Source organism: Tympanuchus pallidicinctus, unplaced genomic scaffold (assembly GCF_026119805.1).
Source record: "Tympanuchus pallidicinctus isolate F22 unplaced genomic scaffold, pur_lepc_1.0 scaffold14, whole genome shotgun sequence".
NCBI lineage: Eukaryota > Metazoa > Chordata > Aves > Galliformes > Phasianidae > Tympanuchus > Tympanuchus pallidicinctus.
Window position 1 is genome coordinate 3,241,169 of NW_026294659.1, and position 14,817 is coordinate 3,255,985.

Sequence of the window (14,817 nt, forward strand, 5' to 3'; positions counted from 1 at the left end):
ATTTAAAATAAAAAGAGAAAGAGAGAGAGAGAAGGTATTTATGTTATCCTCTCCAAAAGCCTCTTGTTGGATAGCTGCTGTTAAACAACAAGATAGCAGCAAGCAGCAATAGTGCTCGTTCTTTTTCAATTGGTGACTTCATCTGCAGATGGATCTCTCTTCAGTGGTCCAGAACTTTTTTTCAGTGGTTCAGATCTTTCCTATAAGGGCTTTTTTCTTCTAAGTGTAAGAAAAAACCCACAAGTGTCCCAAGTCAGATAAATCTTTCTGGGCAATGAGTTAACAGATTTTGGTAAAATGAACTACCTGAATCAGAGATGGAGTAGCCAAGAATTTTATAGGCTTTGCGGCTGCTCAAAATGAAAGCTGTATCTGCAGTGAGTGATTTTGGGAAACCATGAGCAGAGAAAGGAGATCATTTTGGTTCCTAAGTGAGGTTTTAAGGCAGCATGGCAGCAGAGCCACAGAATTCCCACAGCATCTCCGTGGTAAGTAGACAGAACAGAATCTCCCTATGAGCCCTGTGCTGGAGCAGGAGCAGGATTTACACCTTGCTGCTACTCCTTTTGGTGGTGTAATATTCCCCCAGTCTTGGAGGGGGAACCTCTCTTTTCACTGCTGTCTACAGAGGGACGATATGTTCCTATCTGCAGATACTGAATTCCAAAGTTACTGTAGGACTCTGTTTGGGTCTGGTAATCTTGCAGAAAGAGGCACTTGTACCTTAGAAAACATGGAAATTTGTGGCATCATATGATTTTCATAGAATTCTTAGAGTTGGAAGGGACATTTAAGGCCATCTAGTCCAACTTCTCTGCAATAAACAGGGACAATCACAGATAGATCAGGGTGCCTAGAGCCTGATCCAGCCTTGCCTTGAAAGTCTCCAGGAACAGGGCATCCACCACATCTCTGGGCAACCTTTTCCAGTGCATCACCACCCTCAGTGTAAAAGCTTTTTCAGTCTTATTATTTAAAAAAAAAATTGCTTAATATATGTTGAAAGTATTAATACAGTTACATAAAGCTTAATGCTAGTGTCTACTGCAGAGCTCCCTCTGTATCGTAACAACTTGAGCTCCTACAGTCTTCCATCTTAAAGGTAGTTTAAAGGTAATTGTGGAATTGCTTTCCTCTATGCTATAATCCTGGTGTGTAGGCGTGTGTGTTTGGAGCGGGTAGCTGCAGGAAGTACTGCTCAAAAGATTGTTTGAGATTTGCTATTGAAATTAGGCTTATGAGCAGAGGCTCCCACATCAGCATAAGATGACTTTTGTTTTTGTTAGAGTTTGTGTACATTTAGATTAGTTGACTTCTGGAAGAATGCCATGATGTACTTACTTTTTTAGTATACAAACACAAAGTATTTGAGCGAGGTGTGGGGGGGGAGGGAGATACCGTTTTATCAAAGCAAGGCAGGCTTGATTAAGTTGTCAGCTCCAGAGAGTTCTGAGGAATGGGCTCCTGGAGCTGCAAAAAGAACCAGAAGGTTTTATTAAAAATTAATAACTTAGTGGCTTAAAAACATATCAAGTATTGTGTGTAAGGTTTATCTGAGACTGTGTGAGCCAGCACAAGTTCTTCCAAAGGCAATCAATAGCTCATTGGTGTGCTGGATGCTTCTGCCTTCCAAAAACGTAGTGGTATACAATATAACAGGTGGTTGGACAACGTGGTTCTGTCTGCATTATTTTTGAGCCTTATATGAACAAGGACTTTGTCTCGATGAAATATGTTTGGAGTGATAACTGGGAGTCCTTACCGTGAGACGATTCTGCTGACCTGATTATTTACAATGGGGAGAGTGACAGAAAGAAGGTAAGAAAGTAATGGAAGGCTGATTGAGGAGAGAACATTGGCAAAAATATGTGCTTTTGTGAAATGTAAAAGGTTTATTATAGACATCAGAATGGAAAAAAAAGTATTGATTTGCTATTTAATTTGTGTCAGTACAGAGAGTATTTTTCTTGGTTGGGGAAACAGGGTGAAAGAAAGGTTGATTGCTCTTCTCTCAAAAATGATACAAGCAAGTTCAAAAGAATTCACAGATTTGAGATTTATCTGAGAAATAACTTCACTGTGTTTCCCTATCAACCCTATGTGGAATAAGAAACTGAGGGGATTATCTTAGCAGTGGGTCTGAAGAAATATGGATCCAGATCTCTCAACTTTCAGGATAACATCTTAATTGGGAAACTGTAGACTGTATGGTGGCTCTTTTTTCATCTCTCTTGTTGAAACTGCTTTATTTGACATAAAATATTTTAACTTCAAAGGCATGGAGTGTTTTTTCTAAATGATTTTAATAGCCAGATAGTTAGAGGATTAAATTCCTAAATGACATGTAAGACTCCGGTTCCTGCACAATAAGTATGTGATGTCATAAAAAGAAAAGCAATTCTCAAGTAAAGCCACCCCAGAAATCTTTACACCCCACTATTTAGGAAATCTCAAGATATGGAAACAGTAACTAAATGCATTTCAATTTGTGTCTCCAGTTGATTCAGGTTGAACAATGGATTTTAATTACTTCATGATTAAATATATTTTTGCAACTGTTTTGACAATAATTTCCAGATTACATTGAGTGTATATGTAGAAAAGTATGTCCAAGAAAAGTGAATTATTTTCACGTATCTGGATGGTAACATTAGTGCATAGTCCTTGATCATTCACAGATGAAAATGCAGATGTTCTCGTAGGGCCACGTCGATTCGTTGACAAGAAAAAGTAAATATCAGACCTTTTGTGGAGGAAAGTTTCGGTGCCTGCTGCTGTTATTTGTGTTCATTTTTTCCCACTTAGCTAAGTGTCTCTCCTTACTTTTGTTTGGACTCAGAGAAAAAAACTTTATTAATACAAGCATAGATTTAAGCATTTTAAGATTTTGGAAAGCCTTTAGTGCTCGTTTGTTGTTTTTTGGTTTTGTTCCCTCACATATATTTAACAACAGTAGAGGAATCCAAACCATAATGCAGTAGCAATTGAAAATAGATGTTTATAAAATGTATTAAAGTAATTTTTTGTACAGCACTGGGCTCTGATAGTTTCCTTTCCAGCCCTCTGAAAGCCACCAACAAGAAAAGGAAGAGGAACCTTAGTGTCAATAGGGTGCTGGTATATATATTTTCAAGCATTTAACTAGAGTGGTGAGAAGTATTTTTGTAAGTATTTTTAGTCATGATGGAGTGAAAATTACATATTTCAGTCTATCTTCTTATTTTAGAATCCTGAGAGCAAACTTTTATATAAAAAGCAGTCACTGACATAGCAGTTTCAAAGAGAGTGTCTTGGGGATGGGGACTCCAAACTGCATATCAGACTGTCCACTAGACACCTGAAATAGCAAGAAGCACCACAGAACAACTAGAAGAACTAGCAGTTAAAAAAAAAAAAACAACATAGTTTAGGGAGCTCCAAAAAAAAACAAAAATTGTTGTCGATCAGTTGTTAAAAGAGGAAATGTGCAGGGATGTATATTAAAGTTGTATGCTAGAAGAAATTCTCAGAACTCGTATTTTAAAGGAATAAGGAAACTCAACCAGGCCCTTGAAATTATGTATTCAAAGCTGAGTTATGGTGGTTGAAATGGAGCCACAAATGGGCTTCCATGCCCTTCCATGAGGTGTGCATCTGTAATGTTTTATGGGTGGACTAGAAGTGGCTCAGCTCTTTTCGCAAGGCTTCAGATGCGAAGCAGCTCTGAAATGGCAGCTAGGCAGTGTGACCTGTGCTAGTAAACCAGCTAAGAGGATCAAGGGTACTTTATCAAGGATGAAGTTTCAGTGAAACAAACATTTGCTTTCTGAAGCAAGGAGATATCTATCTCTTTGCAGGAGAACTGTCTGAAAGAACAGATTTACCTCTAAGAATAATATAATCTTGGTTTGACTGTACTTGTTCCTAACAAGTATATACAGCTTTGAAATATGTCATCCAATACTGTTGTTTGTACAACCTCTATGTTAAGTCTGGATGAGCTGACATAAAGGGTCTTCACCACTGCAGGAGTCAGGCTTCCACACTGAAGAGAATAACAGATATATATATCAGATTTTCCCTTTTGAAGAGCTCATAACCTGGATTGTTTGTGTTGCAGTCTATTGATCTCACATTTTCATGCAGGAAGCCAGGGAAGTTACCATTGAACAAAGGATCACAACAGTGTTGTCGATAATTTTAGATGCTGTGACCACTGCTTGTATTTTGAAAGCTCATTGTAGGCCTCATCCGTAACACTTGACCTCCTTCACTAACCCTGGGCTCTGAAAAAAAAAGAAATTGCAAACTAGATATTCTGAATGAACGTCAGCTGACCCCAAACCATTCTGAGATAATCCCTCTTGGAACACACAAGCTCACATTACTGTAATTAGGACTGTACAGTGTTCTAGCTATGATTTCCGTAACAGCAGCATGGCTTTTTGTTGCTTCCTCTCACATGGTGAGTGAATTATTTCTGTGCAAGATTGCTCTGTGAACTGCAATAAACCTGATTTCTTAAATCCAGTGCACTGGGAGTTTGAAGAAAGGGCAGTGCCTTGATGACACAGGTGGAGTTCTCAGTAAATGCCGGTGATGGTGCTGGTACAGGTGACTGCTTGGGCTCTAGGGGTTATGGCTGCTTTTCAGGGACCTCTTTGACATAATTCTTTAGTTAATTCTTTGAAGTAAGTGTGCATTCAGAGCTAGGCGATCTTAATGAGGACTAGATGAACCACAATTATGTCATAGCTTAGGGAACAACATTTTGCATGCAAGTGCTGTGTAATTTGTTGGATTGCCCAGTGTTTGACTTACCAAACATTTCCTTGCATGTATCTTTATTTTTAGTGTACTTTTTCATCTCCCAGTGAGTCAAAATGATCACTTATCCTTCCTCACTGGAGAAGATTCTGGGGACAAGTTTTGCTTTCAAAATATGACTTTTTTTTCCCCCTATTTTTAAGCTGAAATTCCTCAATGATATAATTAAAACATCCTACTGCTGGCAAAATGTCAGAGGATATCTTCCACATTTCTAAAAGATAACATGAATTTTGCTTCTTCAGAGAAGTAGAATAAAGACTGAGAAAGGAGATGTAAGTTAGATGTTAGAAGGAAATCCTTTACTCAGAGTTGGTGAGGTGCTGGCATAGCTGCCCAGAGAAGCTGTGGTGCCCCATCTGTGGAGGTGCTCAAGGCCAGGTTGGATGGGGTCCTGGGTAGCCTGAGCTGGTGGGGGGCAGCCCTGCCCACAGCAGCAGGTTGGAACTGGATGATCGTTGAAGTCCCTTCCAACCCAAACCATTCTATGATTCTATGAAACAAAACTTATGATTGATAGCTGGAGAGAGTGAACAGCCCCTTTAATTATTCAACAGTTTAAAAACCTGAACATTTTGGCTGTGGAGGAGTATTAAGGAGAACAACAGAGACTTCATTGTTCAAGAATCAAATGAGAAATCCACCTTCTTTGGCATGTGGTATTTGCAAGGAAAATCCTTTTCCACAAGCAGAATTCTTTCATGTTGGCCTAAGAAACTGAAGATCATTGAGAATAGTAAACATTCAAGATGCAGAAAATATATTTTCCAGCTGCTGCTACTGAAACCAAAGGAAGAGAATGTTGTTGCATGAGATTTTGACAGCCTTTGCTGAAGGATGAGCCTCTTCTGCCTTTGGTTGAGTGAATGGGTGGGTATGGGTTGTACTCTTGGACTGCTTTCTGGAACTGTGCTGAGAACAATGCTTAATAAATTGTTTTCAGCTGCAGTACTGAGCATCATCTGGACAATGCTGAGTAACTCTGTGACTGACATGAAAGGCACGGCTGGGCTTTCAGTATCTCCAGAGCATTACGTTCTTTGAATCTTTGAATCAAATTCAGCATGATTTATGCTCTTAAAGCAACAGAGTTTAATTCAGCAAATTTCTGACTTGAGTTAGATTTGGAGGAATTAATCCTCTGTGGCTCACTTTCTTCATCTGCATCAGTGGATAATGGCTGCATCTTCTTGTTGTCATGTGTTTAAGAGTGCTTGGAGATCCTTATCCTTAGTAAAAAGTATAGGGTGCAGTGCCAGGAGCAACCATTAGATTATCTCCTGTGACCTTGTATCACAGGCAATTGCATTACCCACGTATGCAGCTCACTAACTTGTGCTAGAATAAAACAGGATTCACACTGGGCTAAACCTTATCTTTGAAAAAAAAATAAATCAAGTCTTGAAGATGTTAAGGGGTTGAGAAGCCACTATCTCCTCTGGCTATTTGACCAGTGATTAATCACTGCCACCGCTGAATTCATCTTCATAATCTGGTGACTGGCTTTCCTTGCACCTCTTTTTAGTAGACTGAAGATCTCTTTGGCACCAAGCATTTTCTTGTGGCAAGATATTTCTTATTCTAATCTCACTACCCTTCCACCATCTTTTGTGAAACAAAAAAAATCAGTAAATCAAGTTCTTAAAGTCTCTTACTGCATGGCTTTTTTTTCCCAGTTCTCAAGGCACTCCACTCAAAGAAAAACTCATTGTTTTTAAAGCATGGGCAACAAAGCGCATGCAGCATTCCAGTCTCTCTCCAACATGTGTACAACAATAAATCACCTGCCCAGTTTTGTACTTCTCTGCTTTTGCAGTCCAAGACCTTGCTTTCTCCAACATTACCCTGGGATTTTATGCAGAGTTACTTGCCTCCTTCTAGCTTTTCACTCTCCCAGGGTTAAAACTTTCCAGGAAATGGGCTGTCCCACTGGGGCTTTTGTATAGAATTTTTTAATTAAGAAAACCCTGAATGTATCCCATTGGAATATTCTTTTTCTTCAAGGTAAAAAGCATGAGAATGTACTTCAAATCGTTATTAGGTATCACTGTACAAACACTTCAGTTTCCATTTTCCATGTACAGCGGATGTTTGTAGGATAAAGACAAAAGTGAATGGGAAAGTAGCGCTACTGTTTTCATTAGCAGCATGTAGTCTCCATACCTATGGTCGGAAAGTGCAGCAAAACCTAATGTTACCTCTTTAGATCAAGAAATAAGCTTAGCTAATAACACAGTCTAATTGTATTTCTGGGAGAGACTGTGTATGCAGAGAACAGTCTAATAAAACACAGAATATATATGCAGTCTGCAGATCAGGATCCTTATGACCCAAATCTCTGTTTCTAATCTGAATATGTGATACACATGCTTCTTTTCCCCACAAATCTGTGCAACTCCTGTTTCTTGTACTCCAAGTCAGAAGGTAAAAAAAAGGTACAGGATTTCTCAATGCTGTAAATAAAGTACGGTGGTTGAAAACTAAAGCTGCATAGGACAGTAGGCTGGAAAATCAATAACAGCTAGAAATGGAAAGTAAGATTAAAGGTAACATTTAGCCACAATGTTATTCTTAGCCACTTTAGAATAGTATGTATTTAAATACACACATGCACACACACGAAATAGCAAAGCTTACTTTGTAAAGTTCTTTGCTCTCACTTTCAGAAGCAGATGATTGCTATTTACTGTAGGGTTGTGAACCACAGGAAGCTGGCTTTTTTTAGCTCGCTTGTCCTGGAAAAGCACCGTCTGAATGACACTCAATAAAGACCTTCCTTCCTTCCTTCCCTTCCAAACCCAACACCCCATCCCCAGCTGTGGCTATTTTCCTTGACTGCCTGTCTGAGCGTTCATAGCTCAGACCACTGAGGATTGTTCCAATCATGGGATGATTTCTGTTGGTGATGCTGAGTCTCTGTGTTTTGTAAAAGGGCCGTGGAGTGTGATGATGTAAGCCTGTCTGACCCAGACTGTCACAAGTAAAAGAACTTTGGTTTGCAGTGCAAACATCCCTGCACTCAGAACCTTGGTAGGAAAAAAAAAAAAAAGAATGATGAAGCAATGTGTGACCTTAGGAACCTTGGGATAGCAGGAACAGTTTTAACCAGTTTTTGACTGTGCATGAGATAGTTTTTTAATGAGATGAGTTATGTTGGCTTAGCAGTGTGAAGCAGAATTACCAGTAAATTTTGACATTTGCCATAACTAAGTTTTATGTGAAGGCAGATATAAATCTTGCCTCTGAGCATCCTGTGCATACAGAAACATAGACAATGAGGTGCTTAGATCAATAGCACAGTTCAGGATTCTTTTTATTCCTAAGAGAATAACTCTGGAATTAATTTGGAAGGAAGCAAAATAACATGGCTGAAGAACAAGAGCTGCTTTGCTCTTTGCCCAGCATACAATTTGCTTTCCAAGCTGCAAGATCACACTGCTGTCTCATGTTAAGCTTTTCATCCATCAGGACCCCCAGGTCATTTTCTGCAGGGCTGCTCTCAAGACTGTTCCTTCCAGTCTGTACAGATGCATGGGATTCCTTTGGCCCAAGTGCAAAACCTTACACTTTGCTGTGTTGAACTTCATTAGATTCACCCAGGCCCACCTTTCAAGGCTGCTGAGGTCGCTCTGAATGGCATCCCTTCCTTCCACTGTGTCAACTGCACCACTCAGCTTGGCGTCCTCAGCAAATTTGCTGAGGATGCACTCAATTCCATCGTTAATTCACCAATAAAGATATTAAAGAGCGCTGGTCCCAAGACATCATCTATATGGTATATATCATCTAAATGTCATCATCTACCTCACCTCATTCTTTACAAAAGTGAAGGAAGAGTTCCAGGCTTATTCTACCACATAACAAGGTGATTTGATGGGAAAACTCCAGGTCTGATTTTGACATGATTTTATGGAGATGTATTCCTAGAGTTGATTTTATTTTGTTGGATCTCCTCCTCTGTATTGTTCCTGAGCTTTAGCTGGGACTTACTGAATTTTATTAGTTTCAAAATTTCATGTCTGTGTAGCTCACTGACAAGGAACTGAAGTTATTACAATAGTTTTAATAGCAGTGTGTTTTTTCATCTTTGGTTTTATATAGGTTTCATTTATAGTTCCTCTTTAAATGTCATTCTTAAAACATGAACTGGTCTGATTGTTCTACTAAGGATTGTGGACACTGGAGAAATGTGTCAATGATTGGTATTATATTCTATTTAACAAGCTGAGAAATACTAAGAACTTAAAGATTTGAAACCAAAGCTATTAACAAACTTGCTGGACAGGATTCAGTATTGAAAATCTTACCCATAAATAAAAGTAAAATGATATCATTAGATTTCTCAAACAAGATCTTTTTTTTCTCCTCATGGAGAGAAAAGTTTGGACGAAGAGAATAGTTGGCATTTGTTCATCACTGTAATAATCTTTGACAAATAAGTATTTCAATGTCAGCTGTATGGTCCCCTGAGTGTAGGTGCTCTGATGGGTATAGGTGAGAAGTATTTGAGAGATCAGTCATGGCAGGTTCTTGAATAGGCTCTATGTGGAAGAGGTCTGATTTTACCATAGCTGTTGTCTTTAAGTCTCAGTGGTCTTCTGATGATTTTGGCACACCAGTTCACTTTGCAGGAAGTTCACTGCATTTTGTTCTACCTTATATTTGTGGTATGTTTTTTAACTCCAGCACAGCATCACATAGGACCAATGTGAACTATGTCTTTGCTCATAAACCCTATTGAAACCCAGAGGGATACCCACTGAGGAGTATAGTGTAGGAAAAGTAATCTTGAAGTTTTCAAGGCTTCTTAGCTCTGGCTGAGCACTCAACAGGAGGCAATTGAGAAGTTTCCTGCAAAGCCATTCTTTCTAGTGGTTCCAGTAAGAGTAAGGTAAAGCTGGGAGTGACCTGTTTGGGTTTCACAAAACCACATTAGGTCCAGCAGAGTTTGCTAACTCATTTTCCATCCCATGCTCAAGTGCTGCCTTGCTTCTCTTGTTAATGGAAGTGCTCTTGCTGTGCTGTACCTGATCTGACAGATGTTGCTGAAGATGTGTTTAGGCATAGTATGTGTGTGTGTGCAACAACATGTTGGCTGATTTATAGCTTGGATAAATGGCTTGAAGCAGCTGACAACAGACTACTGAGATTCAGATGCACTTTGCATGATATTTCACTTCCATGCATAATGAGGACAGCAAGAGAGATGACAGCTTTGAAAAACTAGTTTGGCCTTCCAGTACAAAAGGACTTGACATTTAAGTTCTTTACTATGAGAGTGGTGAGGTGCTGAAACAGGCTACCCAGAGGTTGTGGATGCCCAGACCCTGGAGGTGTTCAAGGCCAGATTGGAAGGGGCCCTGGGCAGCCTGGTCTAGTATTAAATGCGGAGGTTGTTGGCCCTGCCTGTGGCAGGGGGGCTGGAGATTCATGATTCTTGAGGTCCCTTTCAACCATGGCCATTCTATGATTCTGTGATTCTGTGACATCTATGGTAAGGGAGCCATATAACGCAGCTTCTCATGTAACAGTTTCAAACTTGGCCTTCTGTATCATTCACAAAGCTGAAGCTATGGGTGTCTAATGGACAAAAGGGCATTTTTGGTGAAAATAAAGCCAGTAGTCTGGCTTCTGGAATCCTTTCATCTTCTCCTATGACACAGAATGTCAGCACCAGGGGCTGAGCCACCTGAAAAATTCCTGGGTTCCTGCCCTTTGTGCTAGCTCCCAGTCCCTGCTCTGATCAGAGGTGGCTCTTTCTGAGAGAAAGTAGTGAACAGTGCCGGCTGTCTTTATAATAATCTTTTTAGAAGTATGTATATCCTTGTCGCAGATGGAGGCTGAGGCACTGCATACTTCCCTTGTAAGAAGAAGGCAGAAAGACATTTACTGATATAAAATAGATGTAAGATGGCAATTTGAACAATGGTGACGGTGACTCAACAAGATTTGAAATGGCTAAGTATCCTTGACTATTTGCTACGCAGAGGCTAGGGAGTGCGTAATGAATCTAAGCTCAAATCTTAGAGAAGCTACCGTAGTTTAAAAAACAATATCTCATTTGCTGAGGATCTGTTGTCAAGGTGTCATCACATCCCAGATGAATATTGGTTCAGGCGTTAAGTAACCTCAAGAAGTGTTTATTCTCAAGAGGAGATTCTGGTGTGCAGCCAGCTGCTTTGCTGGAGCTCTTAGGCTGCTTCCTATTTAGGGGGTAGTATGATTGACTCATAGTCAAGCAGCTTAGAATTGGATCTATTGAATAAGGTGTCTGTGATCTGTTCTCTGAGCATTCAGTTTGAGACAATGTGGTGGTCATTGACTGTCTTTGGTGGAACCTTGGTTGTTATCAGTCTCAAGGACAAGGTCTTTTGCACCTCACTGCATTCACTAAGCCTTGGGAATAATGACCAGTCTGGGTAAGCGGGCAAGGAGTGCACTGTCATAGTAATTCTGTGTGGAGGTAGAAAAAACTAAAAATATCTCTTGTATCTGTGTTGTAGCCTAAGAAAATGCATGTGAAGCCTCATCTCCAGTTAGCTAAGTGCTGTGACTGAAGTAAACACTGAGACAGGAAAGCAGACGGTATGCACATTTTAAAATGTATTGAAAAAGCTTCAATTCTTTTTTCAGCATTGCTTGAGAAACCGATCAGCAAAAGACAGGACAGTGAAGCTGTACAGAAGGCCAAGATCCTTTATGCATCCTGTATGAATGAGAGTAAGTGATCTGATTTGGGGATACCTGTGTATTACCCATGTTTATACAGGCAGGCCCTTATGCTCTCCACTGGGCTCTGTGAGGCTTTGTCCAGGACTGCCACCAATGTGTTCACAGACAGAGCAGAGGCACTGGATTCAGCTATTTGTTTTTTCCTACCTGGAAATCCATCAGTGCCAATAAATCTTTGCTTCTCCTGTGACTGTTGTTGGATTTGAATCACGTGGAATGTAATTGTTGTCACACTTTGACATTTCAGATAAAATTGAAAAAGCTGATGTGAAACCACTGTTAAGCATTCTGAGGCATTCCCCTTTTCGCTGGCCTGTCCTGGAATCTAACATTGGACCAGAGGGGCTGTGGTCAGAGAGGAGGTTTAGCTTAGTGCAGACCCTGGCAACACTTCGTGGTCAATACAGCAACTCTGTCTTCATCCGTTTATATGTGGCTGCTGATGACAAAGTCTCCAACCGGTATATCCTGAAGGTACAGCACAGCATATCTATTAGTTTACTTTGCATGGCATTTTGTGATCTCATTTTTTGAAACAAGTGTACAAGCCAAATGCTTACATTTGACTATTGTTGCTATTATCTACCGATTTGCAGACGTATGTAAGTGCCAATTCATGGGAATGCAGTAACCATTAGATTACACGTGCATTGAAAAACCTTTGTGTAAAGGATATTTTCTCCTTTCAAATGACAAAAAAAAAAGGTAAAGTATGTTCCCAGAGTCCATGTGTGTGAAAATTAGAGATGTGGATATCTTGTCCTGGCTATTCTGGATGCTGAGTATGGCTACTTATCTATGAAAATGAGGAATGGTGCATCGGTCACAAATATTTTGAACTTGATATATTTTTCTTGAACAGGAAACATGTTATATTGTGCTTATACAGCACCTTACAACAACAACAACAAAGTAATTCAAAGTCTTCCAAACTGGAAATACAGAACACGTCTTTTACTGAAATTCTTTTGTTTTGGAGCAAAGCATAAAGTTTACAGCACATGAAATTATGAAATTACACAATTGCTTAGATTAGTGAGAAAAAGACCAAAATCAAAATTGCCTAGCTGTAGTCTGACAGAACTCTAGAGAGAATTGCAACACTTACTATGAGATGTCATCATGGCAAGATCCAGAGCCTGGGTCAAATGCATTGTTGTTTTTTAAGAAATAGAATTGAATAACAAGAGTAGATCAGCTCTCTGCTGCTATGAGAATGTAATTTATAAAGGCCAGAGAGAAAGGACAAAGAAGAAAGTTATGCCACTGTTAATCACAGAAACGTAGTATCTGTGGTCCATACATTGGCAGTATCCTGGCTAGCTGCAGAGGCATATCCAAGAATATATTTTATTTGGGACTCAAACAAGAGTTCGGGGTGGTGGTATAGATGTTGTTTCTGAATCAGTACTTTGAAAGGACCTTTGACTGCAGCGTTGGACTGGTATGAAATTCAAGGGTAAATTTTCTTCATTTCTAAGGAGATTTCCTGAATGGTCAAGGCAACTACAGATCAACAGTTTCCTGCTTTAAGGATGTCATTCTACTAAGATGCCATTCAGTTCCTGTCAGGATTGCTTTGGCTGAAGATTTAAGGAAACTGAAATGGTAGAATCAAAAGAGGAAATATTTAGCTATCTCCTGTCATACTTCTGCTTTTAGTCCATGAGATCTGCCAGGAGAGGGTTTGGATAGGTCTGTAGGGCTTGTTCTTTGAAAATGAATTATATCTTGCAATATGTTCATTTGGTATGCTTAGTGGCCCCTGTGAATCGTGTATCTAAATAACTGAAATTCTACATCCTCTGAATAACATACTATTCCTTGGGGGATTCTGTTTTTATTGTTAATCTGATTAAGATCTTGATCAGCGGAATGCATCAGCCAGTATTCTACTTTGTCAGTGTTTTAACAAATTCCCAGGAGTGCAGCTGTACCAGGGAGTATTTCAATCTGCTTGTGAAAATGGATCGATTGCAAAATTCTGTCTTTGTTCAGCATTGCAAAAGCATGAATGGATCAGAAAAACAGGAGGTTCTCCAAATAATGTTTTGTTCAACATTCAATATAATATTCTTTTTTCTTGAAGAAGTTGATTAGCTTTTTTGTTAGTATCTCATGTTTGTGCTGTATTTCAATGGATTATCAAATCTGACTCTTAAGCCAGAAAAAATTGGATGAGCACTTAAAGCAACAGTGACGTAGCTGAAATAGACCAAATAATCTGAAGTTAACAACTGCCAGGACATGCATCTGCAAAGCATGAGAGTATAGAGGGTTTTTTTTTTCTTTTCTTTTTGCTTCAGTATCTGGAAGAAAGGTATTACTGTTTTTCAAAGGATCAGAATTGCGCTGAACATCACTGCTTCAGTGAACATCTGCTTTCAGTAGATGATTTGTTTTATGTTGTTTGTGGTGTATCTTAAAGCAAAGAAGATATTTATTTACTCATTTGAGGTTCTATTTGCATTTAATTGGGTAATTTTTTATAAATGTAGAAAGTGTGAAATATAAATGCTGTAGGATATAGATTACATAGGCTTTTGTGAAATAGTATGAATAAATACCGTATTTCTTCACTACTTGTAAAAAGCAAATGAAACAGCAGAATATCTTAGTCTTAGAATATCAATTTTTTTTTTTTTTCCTTTCACATGAATATCTTTTTTGGAATTTGGAAGTTGGCTGAATTATGCTATCAGATTTGGCTTCTATACTCTAACTCAGTTGATCATGTTGAAGTGTCTTACGAAATTTCTGTTTCTAGTATGAATTTTAAGAAATCTACTTCACTGTGATTTTTGGCTGGTTAAGAACTTGAAACATTATGCACGTGTTCCCATGTTGTCATCATTTTATTCAAAAGACTAAGCAAACCCATTAAACTTTCAAGTGTGATTTTAGAAATTAAGTTGAAGACCTTATCCAACAGTAGGGTAACTGTAGGCCAGCAAGTCTGATCATAGTTTGAATCAGAAATATTTAAAGCCTGTGTCTGCCATACATCTTTATCTAATGTATTGGAAGCATAACAATTTCCCATGCATGCAATGACTTCTGAGGCTGGAACCCAGCTGTACTTCTGTTCAAAAAGCCAAATACTCATTACGACACTCAATGCTGGCCTAGTGTGAAGCTCAAATGCATGAACTTAATTTCTGTTAAAGTAGGCTAACGATGCTTTCCAGGTACAGAGCAGCTGACAAGCTCCAGCAGCTAATGGACATTTGGTCCATACACTAAGTTTTCTGTCCAAAATTGATTCTTGTGCCCCTGAAA

General features: G+C 39.1%; 1 protein-coding gene across 1 annotated transcript in view; it reads left to right on the forward strand.

Annotated features, from left to right (window-relative positions):
* The window catches only part of PHEX (phosphate regulating endopeptidase X-linked), a 95,978-nt gene that overhangs the window by 11,874 nt on the left and 69,287 nt on the right, over positions 1-14,817 (forward strand). The window contains exons 4-5 of the mRNA XM_052673751.1: positions 11,440-11,526; positions 11,786-12,012. Coding sequence (XP_052529711.1) covers positions 11,440-11,526; positions 11,786-12,012 — 314 coding nt within the window. The remainder of the gene's footprint in view (positions 1-11,439; positions 11,527-11,785; positions 12,013-14,817) is intronic.